Below are 18,827 nucleotides of genomic sequence, written 5' to 3' on the forward strand. Positions count from 1 at the left end.
GAAAAACCAAGGAGTAGTAGGCAAAAGTAGGTTTTGCATATTATGCAAATTAGCAAAAAATCTAAGTGGGCGGAGCTTGATGGTTGTATATTAATTGCCCTATTGAATTTAGACAAGGAATGTACAGGAACTGGAATTTTGGTTCTAGGACCTACGGTGTGGGAGATATGGACCAAAAGTCAACATGGTCTGCTATAGCACCACCATCAGGTCAATTTGGGTCCCTGTATGGGAATCTGGTCCTTGGAGTTAACTGAACTTTTTTGCCAAGTTTGGGGTTTCTAGGCATTACGGTCTATGCTGCACAATGCGTTTTAGGTCAAAAAATGGGAAAAAGAATAAGAATAAGAAGAAGAAAGAAAAATACCAGCAATTACAATAGGTTTCCCACACTACTTGTGTGAACCCTAACAAGCAGACAACAAAGAGCAGAGCAGTAGGGCAAAGGGGAGGAAACAAGAACTAACAACAGCGACTAGAGACAAAACTAAGAATATAACCAGGCATAGAGACAACCAGGAATCACGGAAGAGAAGGAGAGCAAGGAGGGACTGTCGTGGAAATTCTCAGTCACAACAACCGGGGTCTCTCTGTAAGAAAAGATACGAGCGCTCGGAGAGTGAGTTAGCGAAAGCAACACACACACACAGGATGGTTACTTTACCAAATCACTCTAGTTCAGGTATCACCAAATGGCGGACCGCGGTCCGGATCCGGACCCGAACGCCGTCCTGTCCGGACCCAATCACATTCCTGATTAACTGGATACGGACCCAAATGCCAAAAATTTTTTAACGGGAGACTATATTTTAAACCGGAGAATTTATTTTTAGACGAGTGTTACGTTCACCACCCATTTGAGTGTTACGTTCGCCCCCCCGCTCAACAACTTTCGTTCGCCATCGCGGACCCGGACCTAAGGTCTGAGCTATCTGCCAAAAATGGACCGCGGAAAGATTTAATTGATTACCCCTGCTCTAGTTTATTGTTCAAACCTCCAATACATTTATACAGTAAGGGCTGGTCGGTCATGTGAAACATTGTCAGCACAATTACAGTCAGATGATGTAGTTGTCATTAAATGATTAAATATATAAATGCTAAACAAGGGATTGTAAGAATAAATTCTGCCACTCTCAGGGGAACATGTTCTGCTGGGCCTGCTGTCTGTCTGGAACATGGAACATGCCACCAGCCTGGAACATGTCTTCACTCTCGCCTTCTCTCTGTCTAGTCTCCTTGACCCAAAGGATAAACTTCCACTTTCAGTCGCACGCTATGTTCTTAAAAATAATTCTCTGTAAGAGCAGATTCTGCATTTCTATCACATTCCCCACTTGTTTGTACTTTTTTCACAGTACAAACACTTAACATTATCACAGTAAAACATTAACATTTAATGACTTAACATTATCACAATAAAAAGCAACAAAAGCAACACTAAAAAGCAATACAAAGCAATTAAATCAATAAAAAAAGCAATAAAAAGCAATATTGTAAAACAGTTATAAGTATGCAGGAATAAATAAACCATTCCAAGTTTTGAAATAACATTCCCTACAACACACCCTTCCAGGTTTAAGTTGCAGGTTCATAACTTTTTCAACCACACTTGTCATCTACCTACTTCCACACTTATCATTCACTTACTTCACGCCTATCATTTACTTACTTCAGCCCTCTTTCCTACACACTGCTCACCGTAGGGTCCACATCATCATAAATCGGTAACTCTGCCAAGTGGACCCTGTTCTCCACGTCCGAAATCAGCTCACTCCCGTCATTCCTTTCCATGGGCTCATACACTGCTTCTCCTTCCTCTTCTTCATCATTCACATACACAGCTTCCTCTTCCACATCTGCGGTTTCATACATCTCATCGTCCTCATCAAAGTCTTCAACGTTGACAAGGTTGTTAAGAGCAATCACCTCTGTCTCCAGACGAGTCATCTGTAACACACACTGTCCACTGTACAACGCAGAGACGCACACCTGACACATCATTGGTCCACATCAGAACAGAGCCGCAACTACTACAACCACGGGCGTAGCTGCCATGAGCCACGCTCTCCAAGATGCAAACCATGTCCACCACTCTGACGCAGCTCTCTGCTCATCTTGCTTCAGTCCTGCAGCTACTCCCTTCAGCAATGGTGATGTTTCCTGTGGACTCATCGTTAGCAGGTATATAAGTACAGCATCGGTCTCCTACCATGGCACATACTCCTCCTTCTTTGGCGAGGACTATGTCCCGTCATCATTCGCAGTGCAGTCAGCTCGGTCTTGATGTCTTCTGTTGCAGCAATAGTGCTGTTTACAAATGTTGCCAGTCTATAATGCACTCTATTCAAGTCCCTGCGGATGCTGCCTACTCCGTACATCGGTAACATTATTTCTATAAAACGCTGGAACTCGCTGATCAGTCTGTACTCCTCAAGAACAGTCTGCACATTTGCCCTTGGAAACCTTCTCCTTTTGGAGGCTCGTACGTGGTGATTACCTTTAAGTGTGCCCCCACTGCCACCAGTGCACATCTTCCTCTTTGCATTCTTGTCAGAAACAAATACAACTGACTTCCGCACCACCAATACCAATCCATAACTTGCAGTCAGTATTGAACATTGGTCTGGCCTCTGCCAGGTGGGGTTCGTTCCATCCTTTCAGATTCACAGAGCTTACACACTGCTCGCTGCTCAAACCTCTCTGGGATGGTGAAAGGCCTGCTGTGTAGAAACACTCCTCTCCCCCATCAGGCTTTTCCACACACTGAATCTGGCTCTCGCTGTCGGGGCTCCTCCCGTTACTGTCGTTCCTGTAAACACACAAAGGGAAACGGGTCTGCGCCCCAGGCCACACTATCTCTATTCCTGCTTTGGGGGTTGGATGATTCACAAGGAATTTCTCTGTTCTCTCGTAGCCTACGTCACCTATTGACCTCGAGGCCTTAACTGTTGCTTCCCAGGTGCTGTGCTAGTTGCAATGGAATAAACAAACGGCCTCTCCGCAGTGTGTGTGTGGCAACAGAGCACACACTATGCACGTTTTGTCTATATTTAGAACATCCTTCACAGTGAAGTTGGCATATTTCCCGAAGTGGTTAATCTTAGGGTTGCGTAACCCCCGGCCCGCGCTTCTCACTGGACTCTCTCCGATGCGATCCACAATATAGCTGTAGCAAGTCCTGCAATGACAGTGGCTCCTATTATCACAGAAACCGCTTGCCAGCAGATGCCCCCACTTCTTGATCTCTTCTTCCCTATTCTGTTTCCTTCACCCTCCATGCCCTTCTTGAGTGCTTACGTGTTACCAGAATGTAAACAGTCTGGCCCCACTTTTCACACAGGATTTCGGGTGAAGTCAGGAAGTTCAGGAAGTCATTCTCAAGTCCTCCTGCCGCCAGCCTCCGGCCACCTTACCCCAGTCAAGGCTCAGGTGTTACATCAACAATCTTCTCAACTCACCGGTATTAGGTCTGAACTCTTGACATAACTGCTGGACTTGCCTGGCGAACTTCTCCCCGCCCACGTCTCTAGGATTGTCCATTTGTCGCATGACTTCTTTGATATCTGACATAGTCCATGGGCGGTGGACCAACATGAGTTCTTCATGGCCTGCCACCTCCACCATTGGCATCTGGTGGACCTCTCATCTCTCTTTCCTCTGTTTTTCTTTGTGATGAGGCCTGTATTACGAAACTTGGCCCTGTCCGCGTGAGCCCGGAGGTGAAATCTCCGGAGGTGAAATCTCACAGCTGTGGTCGGGTCTGCTGCTGGTGCTGACGATGGTAGCGCCAGCAGCTGGGGTGGTTCTGTTGATGCTGATGGTGAAATCAGCTGGGTCGGCAGCGCTGTTGTTGGAGGTAGTGTCATCAGCTGGATTGGTGCTGCCGGTGATGACGATGCCAGCAGCTGGATTGGTGCTGCTGATGTTGCTGGTACAAACAGTTGGATGGGTGCTACCGGTGATGCTGATGTCATCGCCGGGGTTGATGTTTGCGCTGCCATTCCCTGTTCCACTTTTACTTTAGGTTTTTGCCCCTGCTGTTCTTCTTGAGGGGTTGGTTGCTGTGCCTGGACCTGTCGCTCTTCATGTGGTGCTGGTGGTGGTTCGTCTAGGTCGGTGGTTGAGACGGACCTGCCTTCATGATTCTCTTACCTGCTTCTTTCTGCCACATTCCAACTGCCTTCCAGTTAGCCCAAAACCAAGAGCAGATTCTGCATTTCTATCACAGGACTCGCGTACAGTGACCGACAAGGGTAGACAGGGCAGGGGAAAATAAATACACAAAACCCAGGGAAGTAAATGAGACACAGGTGGAAACACTGAGGATGGGGGCATGGCAGACAGAAGGCAAACCAAGGAAACGGGGAAGCTAGGCGGGACTAGGGAGGAGGGTGGAGCTGGACGTGACACCACCATATCTAAGGAAGTTCTAATTGACCTGTGTTTTGCCTCATTGTGTACTTGAATTCAGCATATTCACTGTTAATGACCTCCACAGAATGTGGGTGGTGGAGAATGACCTCATACTTCATAGCAAAATCTTGGGTTTCTTTCCTCTGCTGTCCACTCTAGCCTCCGAAATCTGGGAGTTATTTTCGATCAGTCTTTAGCATTTGATTCTCATGTTAAACAGCTGTCAAGATCCTGTTTCTTCCACTTGAGAAATATCAGTAAACTGAGATCTATGGTTTCAACAGCAGATCTAGAGATGCTGATCCATGCGTTTGTTTCATCTCGCATAGACTACTGTAATGCCTTGTTTTCATCTCTCAGTGTATCAGCTCGTGGACGTTTACAGATAATTCAAAACGCTGCAGCGAGGTTACTGACCAAGTCAAGCAGACGGTCTCACATAACACCCATTTTAACATACAGAGCACTACACAACACAGCTCCTGTGTATGTCGCTGACCTGCTCCACCCCTACACTTCATCGCGATCACTCAGGTCAAACAACCTGAGTTTACTGTCTGTGTCACGCTCATGTCTAAAGACTCGTGGAGACCGAGCGTTTAAGGTGGTTGCTACAAAACTGTGGGACACACTTCCTCCACATTTAAGATCAGCTGACTCTGTGGATACTTTTAAAAAACAGCTAAAGACTTTCCTTTTTACGCAGGCGTTTAGTTAGTGGTGGAGGTTGCAGCCGTTGACCTTGTGCACTGTATTTTATTTCTGTTTTATAGTGTGTGTTTTTGTGTTTTTATTTTTTGTTTTATTTTATTTTCCGTTGTAAAGCACTTTATGGCTTGTGCCTGTGAGAAGTGCTATATAAATGAATTTTACTTACTTACTTACTTACTTCTTTGCTAGTGAGGCACTGTCTGCTGCTCCAAACTCAAAACTGATGTCTGAACTCAATGCCTCAATGTCAAATGCAGACCACTCCTTTAATTCATTCTCTGGAAAATGAGCATCAGAGTGATCACAGAGCTTATGAATGAAACGACTAATATAATTTTTGGTATTTTTCTGGTATTTTTGCTATCGACTGATGAGGTCCTCATCGCCTCTTTGACACAGTCACTCCACTTAACATCCTTTTCCTCTCTTAATATTGGCAATACAACTTCTCAATCTTTGCTCCTGCACAATAGTGCCCTTCTATCACAGTCAGGTTGTATCTTGAAAATAAAGACACAAGTGCGAGAGCTCGCCCAAAACATCTCCCAGAGCATTTAGAGTAACCTTAAACTTTGACTCGATCAGCTGTTTGTAACAGTAATTTGCCACTGGATCTCTGTCATCACTGGATTCTCTCTTACAGTATTCCTCCAGCACAGTGTAGCTCCTCAGAACAGCATTCACAGCTTGGTACCGCTTGGTCTTCTAATTTTCCCTTCTTTACAGTGGATATAGAGAAAGTGGAATAAACTGTTCTAAGAAAGGTTTCCACATCATGCATCAAAGGTACATCTTTCAATGCATCATCAATGCCGAAGTTCTCTCTATGGGCCACACAGTGTTGTTCAGTTAGGTGTGGTATTTGCCACTTTAAAAAAGCTGCAACTCTGTTGTGCTTTCCTAGCATTACTGAGGCACTGTCGGAGGTCACAAAGCAGCTTTACAGTCTTTACAAGATTTACAAGGTTAACTATCGTATAGGTCCAAATCCCTAATGAGCAAGCCAAAGGCGACAGTGGCAAGGAAAAACTCCCTAGATGGTGGGGAATAGGAAGAAACCTTGGGAGGACCAAGACTCAAAAGGGAACCCATCCTCCATTGGGCTCCGTTAACACACAAATTACATAAAATCAAATTATACAGACGAATACACAAGTCAAAAACAAATCACACAATCAGGCTAAGTATAAGGTAACTAGAATGAAAGTTCTGGGTATTGATATTGTGAATGTAAATGTCTTGTGATGAACTCCAGGTTTTCATTCCGTGTCGGAGTGATGATACTGGTATTGTAGGCTCCGACTGCAGTGTTACTCCCCAAGTGAACCTCGGAGAAGAAAGATATGTGATGTGGTAAATATGTAGCAGATTAATCAAAGGCCAAACTAAACAGATGAGTCTTTAGTTGAGTTTTAAACATTGAGACTGTGTCTGAGTCCCGAATAAAGGCAGGAAGATTATTCCACAATTGTGGAGCTTTAAAACAAAAGGCTCTTCCACCTATTGTGATCTTTTTGATCCTAGGAACAGTTAATAACCCTGCGTCCTGTGAACGAAGTGAACGTGCTGGGTTGTAATGATCATTAAGTTCACTAAGATACTCTGGAGCTAAGCCATGCAATGTTTTATATGTTAATAAAAGTATTTTATAGTCAATACGGAATCTAACTGGCAGCCAGTGTAATGACGATAGTACGGGACTAATGTGATCAAATTTTTTAGTTTTCATTAAAACTCGCGCTGCTGTGTTCTGAACCAGCTGGAGTTTGTTTATCGATTTACCAGAACATCCAGCTAGAAGACTATTGCAATAATCTAGGCGAGAGGATATGAATGCATGGGTTAGTTTTTCTGCATCACTAATTTCTAATTTTAGCAATGTTGCGTAAGTGAAAGAATGCTACCCTAGTTATATTATTAATGTGTGTATTGAACGAGAGATCTGGGTCTATTGTAACACCTAAGTTCTTTACCTCTGCGCTGGGGGTTATAGTAAAGGAATGTAAATTCAATGCTACATTACGTATCTTGTCTCTCGCTGCCCTAGACCCAACTATTATTAGCTCTGTTTAATCTGGATTTAGTGCTAGAAAGTTACACGCCATCCAATGTTTTATCTCTTCTACACACTTCTCGATTTTACTGTTTACACCTAAATCATCGGGTTTAGCCGATAAATATAGGGTGTCGTCTGCGTAGGAGTGGAAACCAGAAGACTTTAACCTATTCTAGCTGCAAAGGGTGGACCAATGTCATATTGAACCCTATGGATTAGGAATGGGATGTCACTTAAGCTCATATATGAGCCAAGGAAGGTGAACGAATACTTTTGGTAATATAGTGTAAATGGTGGAGCAGGAAGAAGACAATAGCTGAAGTCAATGTGATAGTACATGCATGCACCACAATGGATATAATAAATACTTCTGGCTGAGTCCACAAAATAATATGATAAAAGCACAATACATTGTTTATTTAGTGCCATATACTGGACTATTTTGACTTTTTCAAATTTATTCTATTTTTTAACTAGTATAGGAAAGGTTAATCTGATTGGCAAAGATTATGTGATAAGAAATCTGTTTTTTTCTTTTATCGCAATTTATTACCTTTTATTTATCCACCCAGTTACAGCTGTGTCCACCCTGTTATAGCCTCTTATATGTGAGTCTTCTGTCTATAGTTTAATTAAGATTATATTACAAATAATGAATATTTTATTTGTATTTTTTTTCATTAAAGCATCCTTTAAAATAATCAAAATACTTATAGAATTAATTTTTATCTAAAACAAAAAAGTGAAATCACATGCTGGTGAGAATTCAGACACAATTCATAAAATATCTTAAAAATAAAGAATAAATGAAACACTTCAAAGTTAAAAGGGACATGTTAGCTCTCAGCTAATGTCTGTTTTGCACATTATTTTAAACCTTAAGTCTTTCAAATAGTTATGCATATGTCCGTAATAGGGTGTACATACTGGGTCAGAGATTTCATAAAAATGTTTAAATAAATGCTACAGATTATATGCCTGAACCTGACCAAAATTAGTTTTTAATTCATAAAAGAAATCATAGTAAACATGAAACAGTGCTTGATATTCAAAACATTTTGAGGTCCAAATGGCACTGTATCCCAGGAATGACCCAATTATCCACTTCCTTTGTCAAAATGCTCACACATCATGACATCATCTTTGTTTACAAACTTTAAAAGGTTAAATTTATTATGAAAACACTCATAATAACAATATGAGTTGGGTTGACAATATATACAGGTATAATAAACCTCAGGTACATATTTCAGAGAACAATTTTGGTCTTTTTTGCTAGCAGTAATTATTACTTGAAATTGGAATATTGAAATATTGAATATGCTTACTCAATGAAGTTATAATTTAGTATAGATGGTGGACATTTCTTAACTAAACTGAATGTGGTGATTTGGTTGTGGGTGTTTGCTGATTTCAAAACATTTACAGTGTCATCACTTGGTTAAGAATGATCTGCCATAAAACTAAATGCAGTCACCAGTGGCTGATGAGTGTCCTGTAATACTCTTACACCTTACTCTTGTTTGGCATGGATTTTAGAGGAGACATGCACTTTGGTTATTGCTGAAGTCTTCCCTGAAGATTCTGGGACATTCACTTGCACAGCCAGCAATAAATATGGCACAGTATCATGCATTGCTGTGTTGAAGGTGAAAGGTAATAGTTAACTTATAATGCTTAACATAAAAATTGTATGTTTGTTATACATCTTTTTTTAAGAGCGCTTGTGTAAATATATGATTAAACCAGTATAGTTTGAGATTGGAGACATTGGCACTTCATTTAATTGAGGTTTAAAAAGGATCCCAGTTCATTAATTAGGGTAATGGGTATGAGTATAAGTTATTGCAACAGTATATACTCTGTTGAGCAGAGTGAGCATTAGTATGCCATTTCAAACACAGCATTATAGCCTGTTCAGTGAAAATGAATTATAGAGTTTTGGGGAACGCTTGGGAATATGGCTGCTGATTGCATAGGAGTGTACCTTTTAATAACGCTGTAGCTTTTCAAATAGAAAGTTGTATTTGAACCATCTTTGGAACCGTCAATTTATTGAATTGATCAAATTCATTCAAATCTATACCTTTATATTTTTTATATACAAAAAGGAAATGACCACAGCAACCACACCGACACTTTGAGCACTTCAGCTGCAGAACCCTCTCACCACAGACTCCTGGAATCTACCCTCTTAACAGAAACTACAAAATGTAAGCCAGGCACATCTCTGGTTAAAAACAAACAAATACCAACTTCAAAATCTACTTTGCCTTAACCCATTGGACTCATTTATATCTTTGAATTGTTGGGGTTATTTACATCACTTGATTTTCACTTTTAGTTTGCCTGATCATGAACTCATCAACATTAATTAATCTTTGCATTCAAGCTCCTTACTGTAATTACACCTCTTCTCTCATCTTCAGTGCCCCTATAGATCATCACATCACAGCTCCTTACCTCCAACATGCTACACACACTGTCCTCTGATTTTATTGCTCCTTCAATACATTTCAGTAATCATCATAATGCCCCCACTAATATACTTCTCCCAGATCCCTTGACATCCTGTCTGAAGACTAAATCAGAGAGACTGCTGGAGAAGAAGAGAGAGCCACGGTCCAACTCTCGAGTGGGTCTCCGTGTAACATTTAAACTTCCAGAGGATGATGAGAAAAAATCTGTTAGCCATGAAGGTGTATTATCCAATAAAGAGCCCCCTCCAGTGCTTACCAAACCAAAACTGTAAGTAATAAATCCACTCTGTTACTTCAATCAGGGTAGCCACCAACTATGGAAACTATGTAGTTACTGTTTGGAAGGAATACATTCTAATATATACCATATACGTCCTTCTCACTTGAAATGTTTTCTGTCAGAAGACATCATGTGTATGCACTCTGTGCCATTAAAGTTCAGAATGTACATTTTAATTTCAAGATTAGGTATTATATTCTCTCTCTCTCTCTCTCTCTCTTTCTCTCTCTCAGTAATCCATTGCAGCTTCAGACTCTTCACAACCAAGTACTTTTGGAGCAGCAGCAGGAAAGTGCTCCTCAGTGCCAAGAGTCCTCACAATCAGAACATGCCAGTTATGAACCAGAGTGCAACAAAGAGATTTTCCCTCCATTAAATCCAGGACCATCACCACTTATGCAAACCCTTCCAACCTTGAAAAACACAGTCTTAGAGAGAAAGATGTACACCTCTCCTCTACTAAGCGCAACTCCTGCCATATCACTTAACACTGTGCCTGCAAGCCACGCTGATTCTATTCCCTTAATGGAGAACAACCCTATAATTCTCCATGACAACAATCCCATATCCCAGCAAAGCATGTCTCTCAACTCTCAGTTAAATACTCTGTCCATAAATGTGAGTCCTTCTACAGATATACAAAAAATGTTTCTATATCCCAATGACCATATGTCATTGCTTAAGATGGAGCCATTTAAACTAGTGGCCAATGTAGCTCCAGTATCTTCTATCTCCTATTTAAACGCAACATGTACCACTTCCTTGTCCCAGCTCACAACACCAAGAATGTCAGTGACTCAACCCAACATGGGTCCCATTACATCTTTACCCCAATGTGGTTGGACTGCAAACCCCCAACTGAACCCTGCCCCCTCAGTCAAAATAAATATGACCCCAACTGTTCCTTCCAGTCCCATGTCTCAAATGAACTTGGATCTGACCACTCAGATGACATCAAAGCCACATGTTGACATGTCTGTGTCTACAACAAACTCACTTAAAAAATCTCCTGAAATGCTCATTAATACAACTGAAACTGCATTGAACATCAGCCCAGTGAATCAACATAGTTTGGAACCACCATTAGTACAGAACAGTAATAATGAAAATGCAAGAAATTTGACAGCAAATAATATCACTCCCCTACCATTTCCTGTTCTAAGCATAATGTCCGCTTCCAGTACTCAGACTCTACCACTCTATATCACTCCACTTTCAAATTCTCTACAGAGTGAGAGTTACAATAGACCTAAGGGCTTAACTGCAGCCTCTAATCTTTCACCTGTCAGGAGTCCTTCACCAACTGTATCCCCTGATCCAATGCTTCATGAATTAGGTACACAATTATTACCCAAACTTACCAGGGATCTTACCTCACCCATCAATCACCCATCACTGAAAGTGTTCTCTACAAATCATTTGGAATGCCTAGCAGTAAGAAGTCATCCATATGTTTCATCAATACCTCTGGCTCTGGTGAATTCATGTGCTGTACGGCCCCAATCTCCATCGCAGGCCTCTTCCAACAGTTCCTCACCAAGCCCTATTCAGAACTCGGTGGCCTTTCTCAGCTCAGTTCTGCCCACTTTGCCAACATGTCCTCCAACCAATGCCATGGGACTCCCCATGAGGGCCCCTCCTGGGTAAGTCAGTCTTCTTTATTGCTTTATGTGAACAGTTTTATGAGATAACAAAGCTTCATTATTACCATGTGTTCAGGCCTCAAGTCACATTGAGGAAAAATCACAGAGATTTTCCACCCATGTCAGATGAAGATATCCACAACAGAAGAGAATCTTTATCAAATAATATTGAAAAAAATCTGCAATGTAAAAATGAATTGCCCTATTATGGACAACAGGTAATTGGTTAACACTTAGCTGATGAAGAACGTCTGTCCAGAATGTCTTGTTTCTCCAGAAATCTTGTATACTACATTACAACAATTAATTACTCACTGGAATTTTTATATGCTAAAGCACTGAGCACTACTAACATTAAATGAATAAATATTATTTTCACACTCTAACAAAATAGTAAGGAGAGGAGAAGAGAGGTGAACAAGTTATGAACAATTTAGTGAATTATGAATAGGTCAAAATACTCTTACATTTATGATTGATTACTACCTTAGCAGTAATTACTACCTTTTAAGGTCAAGATGATGACGAAGTACACATTATTACAAATGTTTTGGGAAATGCAACTATTATCATTTAGCTGACTATATATTTAGACTGGACATGGGGCTTTTTACATCACATAATAAAACAGAACCTGTATTTGCTCATTTTAATAATTCAGAAATATTTGGACAATAAAGATCTCACTCATAACTTACTGTTTTAGGAATACAAGATCTCAAATTTTGAACAAAGGCTGATGAATGAGATTGAATTTCATCTTGCGAGAACTCCAGTCGAGGAATCAGATGATGAGATTCAACATGATGAAATTCCGACAGGGAAATGTATTGCCCCCCTGTTTGACCAGAAGTTGAAGAATTTCAGGGTTATGGAAGGAGGTCCTATGACATTTACCTGTAAAGTGGTTGGGATTCCTATTCCTAAGGTAGACATTTGTAAATGTTTATGCTTTTCCAATATAACATATCAAATGCTCCTTGCTAAATCTATTTAATGGCATTGTCACGAGTGAGGAATGGGGCAGGACACTAAGTTGACGTTCCAGATTCAACAAATTTTAATGACAATATTAGCTACAAAGGTAGAAGACACGTATCATGCACAAGCAGACTCGCACTGACTCTAAACAAGGACGAGCACGGGACACAGCGTAAACGCACATTAAATACTACACAATACCTGAGTGAAAACGAGACGAGCCACAGGTGAGACACACTCAAACGGAGGGAAGTCCGGGGCTGTATTGTGACAGACGAGCTGTGAATCCCCGGACCCACAACGGCCGACGGGCAGCCCCGAGTCTGCCAAAACCACGCACTTCAGGAAGTCACCACCCCCCAAGGCGAAGAGTCCACCACAAAGCAGCCTAGAACGTCCTCCATGGGAAGACAAGGGAAAACATGTTAGACAGAACAGGGATATTCACAAATATACACACAGGACCATGGAACACAAATGGCACAACAGGGGAAAAAGGGTTTGGGGAGAAACACCGGGACAGACAAAAACATTGGTACAGGCACAAGGAACAAGTACAGGAATAATGTGATTAAAAATTTAATTATTTCGAATCATATGTTTTCTAATCGTATATGTATAAATATTTAACTTAATTAGGTTTAACATGCAGGGAATTAGTGAAATGTACCTTGAAAGTGACATACAAGTGCTTTAATTCCACCTTCTAAAGGTGTATGAGCCCAGCAAACATGATTAGGATCATTGCGCTGAAGCGAGGCGTGGACCAGTGCGTGGACCTTCGCAATGCGTCAAGTATAAACCTAGCTTTAAACAGCAGCGTGATTACAGGCCGGGGCCACTGTGCGCAGCAATGACTCCTCCACGGGCTGAGTTAAACCACCGGCGGCCCACTAAACCATTGGCCCACCGGGGAAATCGGTAGTAATGTATGGCAGTCCGCCCCTGCCTGTGGCTTTCCCTTTGTTCCCCTGGCAGGATCCCTGGACTGCACCCCGGTCTGGGGCTCCTTAGGCATGCATGCAGTTCCCCTCTGCACCCTGGGGGGCTCACACTGGCCTTGGTCCTGGCGAACGAGCTCGCAGTCCCTGTTGATGCCACTGTGAGGAAGGCAACAGTGTGGGACGCAGTTAGAGAACGCCCACCTGCACGGAGTTCTGTGGAAGGTCCTCTGTTGGACCCTTCCCTATGTAGCGGATACATATGTTAGTTTATGGATTATGAACGGGGCACCAGTATTGTGATAACAGAGATAGGTGGAATATGGTTTGATCAGTCTCATTACTAAAGGGTTAAGTTCTGATTCCGCACAGTGACCTAATACCATCAACCAAAATATGTATTTACCACCGTGACCAGATTAATGAGTAAATGTCCAAATTTATTAAATGGTTAATATTACAATTGATATAAAGAATAGCATATGGAATGATTTGGCTCAAAATGAAATTAAACCTGTATGTGAATCTACTAATCTAAACCAGGGATATTATAGTGAAGAAAGAATATAAAATTAAACCCCAACAGCAAATAATAAACAACTGTCAGTGATCATTAGATTTAAATGGATTATATGACTATCCTAAGGCTTGCCTAACTAGCGTCAGACCCAGGGATGGACACGAGGTCTTTAGAGAGAGAATAGAAAGGAGAAAGAGAAAGTTTGGGCAGGTTAATGGTAACAGTATTTACTGGATCAGACTCCGGGAGAAATAGAAGCTGGCAACCCCAAAACAGCATATGAACTGAGCGTCTCACACTTCGTTGAAGAGGCTTGGTTCACGGTTCGTTTCTTGAGGTGGCTAAGGTCTGACGGAGCAGGTCACGTGAGACGGCTTGAATCGCAGACTTAGCGGTGCCCAACACAAGTTTTGTTACCATTCAGCAACCTTACGGTTTCCATGGAGTTCTCCGAAGGCGGTAGACTCACATACTTTTCCTCGCTGTCGGAATACTCGGATGATCATAATACTCAGTGGGGGCCGAGCACATGGACAGAGAAGGACTGATGTTGTCACCGCAATACTCGGTGGGGGCCGAGTACATGGACAGAGGGGGACAGGCTTCTTTCCCTTCATAGTACTCGGTCATGTAAATGTGTGCCGTATTTTTGTCAATTGTGATTTTTACACTGCAATCGGAATTTGTCCTCCACTTTTAACCCATCTGTGCAGTTAGAACACACACACACACACACACTACTGATTACTAGAGGGCTGTGGATCACACGTGCCCAGAGTGGTGGGCAGCCCTATCCCGGCACCCGGGGAGCAGTATGGGTTAGGTGCCTTGCTCAAGGGCACCTCAGTCATGGCCTCAGGTCTGGGAATCGAACCCACGACCCTCCAGTCACAAGACCAGTTCCCTACCACCAGGCCATGACTGCCCCCATTTCTGAGTACACAGACGGAGGGGGGCTACTCTCACCATTAGCATAGTGCATGGTGTCCTCTGAGTACACAGAGGGGGGCGAACCCTCCTCCTCCGAGTCCTTGCTCCCAAACTCGTATTTGGGTGGGCCGGGGGTTAGAGTCCTTACTCCGGTGCGCATCGCCACCAGCTTCTTTGTGCCTTTGGACAACTCGTGGGGTAAGGGGGAGGAGTTCCTCGCCCACTCCGCGAGTTCTCGGTAGAACCCGGCCAGCCCCTCCTCCTTAGCCTCACGCACGCACCGACTAAGGTGGTCACAAATTGCATCACCAGTGGCCACGACAGAATCAGTGCAGAGGTACAGGCTACACCCTCCTTCTCGCTCGCGGGACTGCCTGGGGGAGGGTGCGTGTTGGCGCTTCCCTTTCTTCCCTGACTTGGCTTTCTGTTGTGTGTATAACTGGGCATCATGCTTTGTGGCTTTTCTTTCTGTCACAGGCGAGGAATGGGGCAGCACGCTGAGTCAACAAAGATTCAACAAAGTTTAATGACAATATTAGCTACAAAGGTAGCTGACATGTAACATGCACAAGTAGACTCACACTGACTCTAAACAAAGACAAGCACAGGCCACTGCGTAAGCGCACATAGATAGACAAACTAAATGACACCCGAGTGATAACAAGATGAGCCACTGGTGAGACCGATACAGACTTACATACAACCACCCATGGAAATACATATATGGACATGACCAGATGTAAACAACACAGACACAAGCCCAATGGGAGGGGCCCGGGGCTGTATCGTGACAGATATATTAGAAATCTGTTAATAAATGGGATTCATTTTAAAAAGATGTTTAAACAAAGAAGGTTTTGAACATCAGATAGTATACAAAGTATTTTGCAAAGAATATTCATGTGTTAGAATGGCCCAGTCAAATTCCAGACCTAAATCCCATAAGCATCTGTGGCAAGACAAGAAAATTGCTGTTCACAGATGCTCTCCATCCAATCTAGCCGAGTTTGACATTTTTTGCAAAGAAGAAAGACTTCAAAGGATATACAAACAAAGGACAGAGGTGTTGGACATGCAAAGGTGAGCAAGCATCAACACTTCTCAAGGATTCTGATGGTTGCCACATCAGGGGTTGATTGTATATAGACTAGGGGTGTCTTCAACTAAGGATTTTCATAGTCGAATCTGATTCGTCAGATTTTCCCTTTAGTCAGGTTTTTTTTTTAATCTAGAGCTTTTTATTTTTATTTATTTAATAAAAAAATTTTTTTTTTATTTATTTACTTATTTATTTTTTAATGAAACGTTAGAGAACATTAACAAAAAAAAGTCACCATCAAGTGCGCATATCGAACTGTCAGACAGGCACTGTGCAAAATGTCAAAAATATTTGAAATAACATATGCCTGCCTGAAAATATAAAAAAAATTGCCACACAACAGGCAAAAAATTATAAGTAAAGGTTCAAGTAACGGGTTTTAAAAAGCAAACAACAACAAAAAATATTTATAGGCCTACTTACCGAGACACACCGCGACGAGACGAGACAAAAACGGCTGAACTGTTTTTTTTTTTTCACCTTACACGTTTTAAATGGTATGCCATGTTGGTTGTTGTCATGCGAAATGAAAGACGTTGATGACATAACTTACACTTTACTTTGTTTGATTCATCTTTATCTTTTTCAAAATGCTTGAAGTTTTTTATAATCTCGGCAGATGCTGACTATCCTGTAGCGAGTTCAGCTCCGCTCATTTGGATTGTGCAAATGGGTGTGATTTATTAATGTGTAGTAAGGAAGATAGCTATTGATAATGTGCATAGCCTCATTTTAAAATATTTATTAACAAAAATTAGGATGATTTTATTTGACAAAAGGCTATATATATATCGAAAACAAAGACATTTCATGTAACAAATAATGCTTAGCAGCAAGCTTGGGCACCCCCATGCAGTTAGAATGGTACATTCGACTATGACGTTCATAGTCGACTATAGTCGAATCAGCGACTATTGCAGGTCACTCTTAATATAGACAGACAGCAGATGAAGAATAATCTCCATAGAGACAAAGTGGTGAAATCTGAAAGAAGCATCTTTTCTCTCATGTTCATCCGCCCAAACTGAGTTTTCAAGCAAACTGCATTGCTGTTCGATTGCCCAAGTAGAGTTTTCACTCAAACTGTGTAGCCGCCCCACTAATTTATAGTTGGCATTGCCTCATGAATGCTATTGTGAATAAGTTGGTCATGACAGCACCGCCCATGCTATCATCTCAGTTTTACATCGCTCGCAAAAGGTATGCATTTACATATGTAACTGTCACGCTAAAGCTCCTGACCCCTCCCCTTTGGGCGTGTGTTTATTGTCTACGTCTAGTCGTCTTTGTCTGTGGATCTTCGTGGGTGTGGTTGTGTCTGAGCATGTTCATCGGTCTCACCTGTGGCTTGTCTCGTGATCACTTGGGGCTTATGTAGTTTGTCTATTTAATGTGCATTCGCACAGTCTCCTGTGCGTTTATGTGTTTACATGTTTATGGACCACATGCGCTTGTCTGCACCTTTATGTTAATAAAGCGTAACAGTTGTGCCAAGGAGATAGAATTCTGTGCCTTGTCCTTATCCACGCACCCAACATCAAAGTAACTTGAATTCTAATTCATTCATTTGTAATGCCAGTGTGTCTACAACACATAAAAGCTTCCATACATAATGTAATGCATTTACATAATAAGTGTTAGCTAACAGCTAGCCCTGGCAAAGAGGGATTATACCCGTGAGATATTTCCTTTGAGATATTGACTTAATAAGTACATTACCATTCTCAGAATTCCTGCAAACTACTAAAGCATTTATTAGGTGTGACGTTCGGTGCGGCTAGAAGGACGAGGCACGAGTCCATTCCGGCTTGCACTGACGTACGTTTATTAAACATAAACTGCGCAGATAGCGCATGTTTAACAAGAACACTAATGGACGTAAAACTTGCAGACTCAAGTCCCTCCCCCGCCCTTGCCGCGAACCCTCCTCTGGGTGCGGCGCAGCTGGCGGACGCGCTGGGTGCAGCGCGATAGGTGGACATGCTGGTTGCAGCGCGACTGGCGGACGCCCTTGCAGCCCTCTCAACGGGCACGCGACCACTCTCTCTTGTAGCCCCCGAGGAGCGCTCTGCAGGATTGCTCTGCCGGCGCTCTTTCTCCCCTCTCGGTGGACCCCACCACGGAGCTTCACCTCCCCCTGGTGCTCACTCCCCTGATCTGGTTGGAACGGTACTCTCTTCTTCCATCTCCACCTCTCCGTCCGAACTCAAGACCATCGGTTCAACCGGGGTTTCACCACAGGACCACTCCATCCAGCTTCTCTCCGTAGAATCGGGAGAAAGCTCCTCCCTCCACCTTCTCTTCTGCCTCACAGTCTCCCCAGAGTACTCAGAGGGGGGCAGACTCAAGTCCTCCTCCTCCGTGTAAGGCTCACTGTCCAAGTACGCAGAAAAATCGGGGCACTCGGACGGAGGAGGGGTCGCATCCTCTCCCTTTGACTCGGAGGGATCTCCTGAGAACACGGAAGGAGGATGGCTCTCTTCTTCCTCCTCACCCTCACCGTAGTACTCGGTGGGGGTAGAGTACACAGACGGAGGATGGCCTTCTTCCTCCTCGCCTTCCCCGTAGTACTCGGTGGGGGCAGAGTGCACGGAAGGAAGATGGCTTTCCTCTTCTTCCTCGCCCTCGCCGTAGTACTCGGTGGGGGCCGAGCCTACGGATGGGGGGAGCTCTCGTCCTCCTCTGTGTCTTCCTCCGACTCCTCCCCCTCAAACTCTCTCTTGGGGGTCTTCTCGGTGGAGCAGAGTTCAAGGGAGCCTGCACTCAGTGG

The 18,827-nt window shown here is 42.8% G+C and overlaps 1 protein-coding gene across 4 annotated transcripts in view; it reads left to right on the forward strand.

Annotated features, from left to right (window-relative positions):
• mypn (myopalladin) overlaps positions 1 to 18,827 on the forward strand; it is a 127,494-nt gene that overhangs the window by 67,679 nt on the left and 40,988 nt on the right. For all 4 annotated transcript variants that reach the window (XM_076974074.1, XM_076974073.1, XM_076974072.1 and 1 more), the window contains 6 exons: positions 8,723 to 8,839; positions 9,295 to 9,396; positions 9,742 to 9,931; positions 10,177 to 11,586; positions 11,663 to 11,804; positions 12,293 to 12,514. In XM_076974074.1, coding sequence (XP_076830189.1) covers positions 8,723 to 8,839; positions 9,295 to 9,396; positions 9,742 to 9,931; positions 10,177 to 11,586; positions 11,663 to 11,804; positions 12,293 to 12,514 — 2,183 coding nt within the window. The remainder of the gene's footprint in view (positions 1 to 8,722; positions 8,840 to 9,294; positions 9,397 to 9,741; positions 9,932 to 10,176; positions 11,587 to 11,662; positions 11,805 to 12,292; positions 12,515 to 18,827) is intronic.

This window comes from Brachyhypopomus gauderio, chromosome 15 (assembly GCF_052324685.1).
Source record: "Brachyhypopomus gauderio isolate BG-103 chromosome 15, BGAUD_0.2, whole genome shotgun sequence".
Classification (NCBI taxonomy): Eukaryota; Metazoa; Chordata; class Actinopteri; order Gymnotiformes; family Hypopomidae; genus Brachyhypopomus; species Brachyhypopomus gauderio.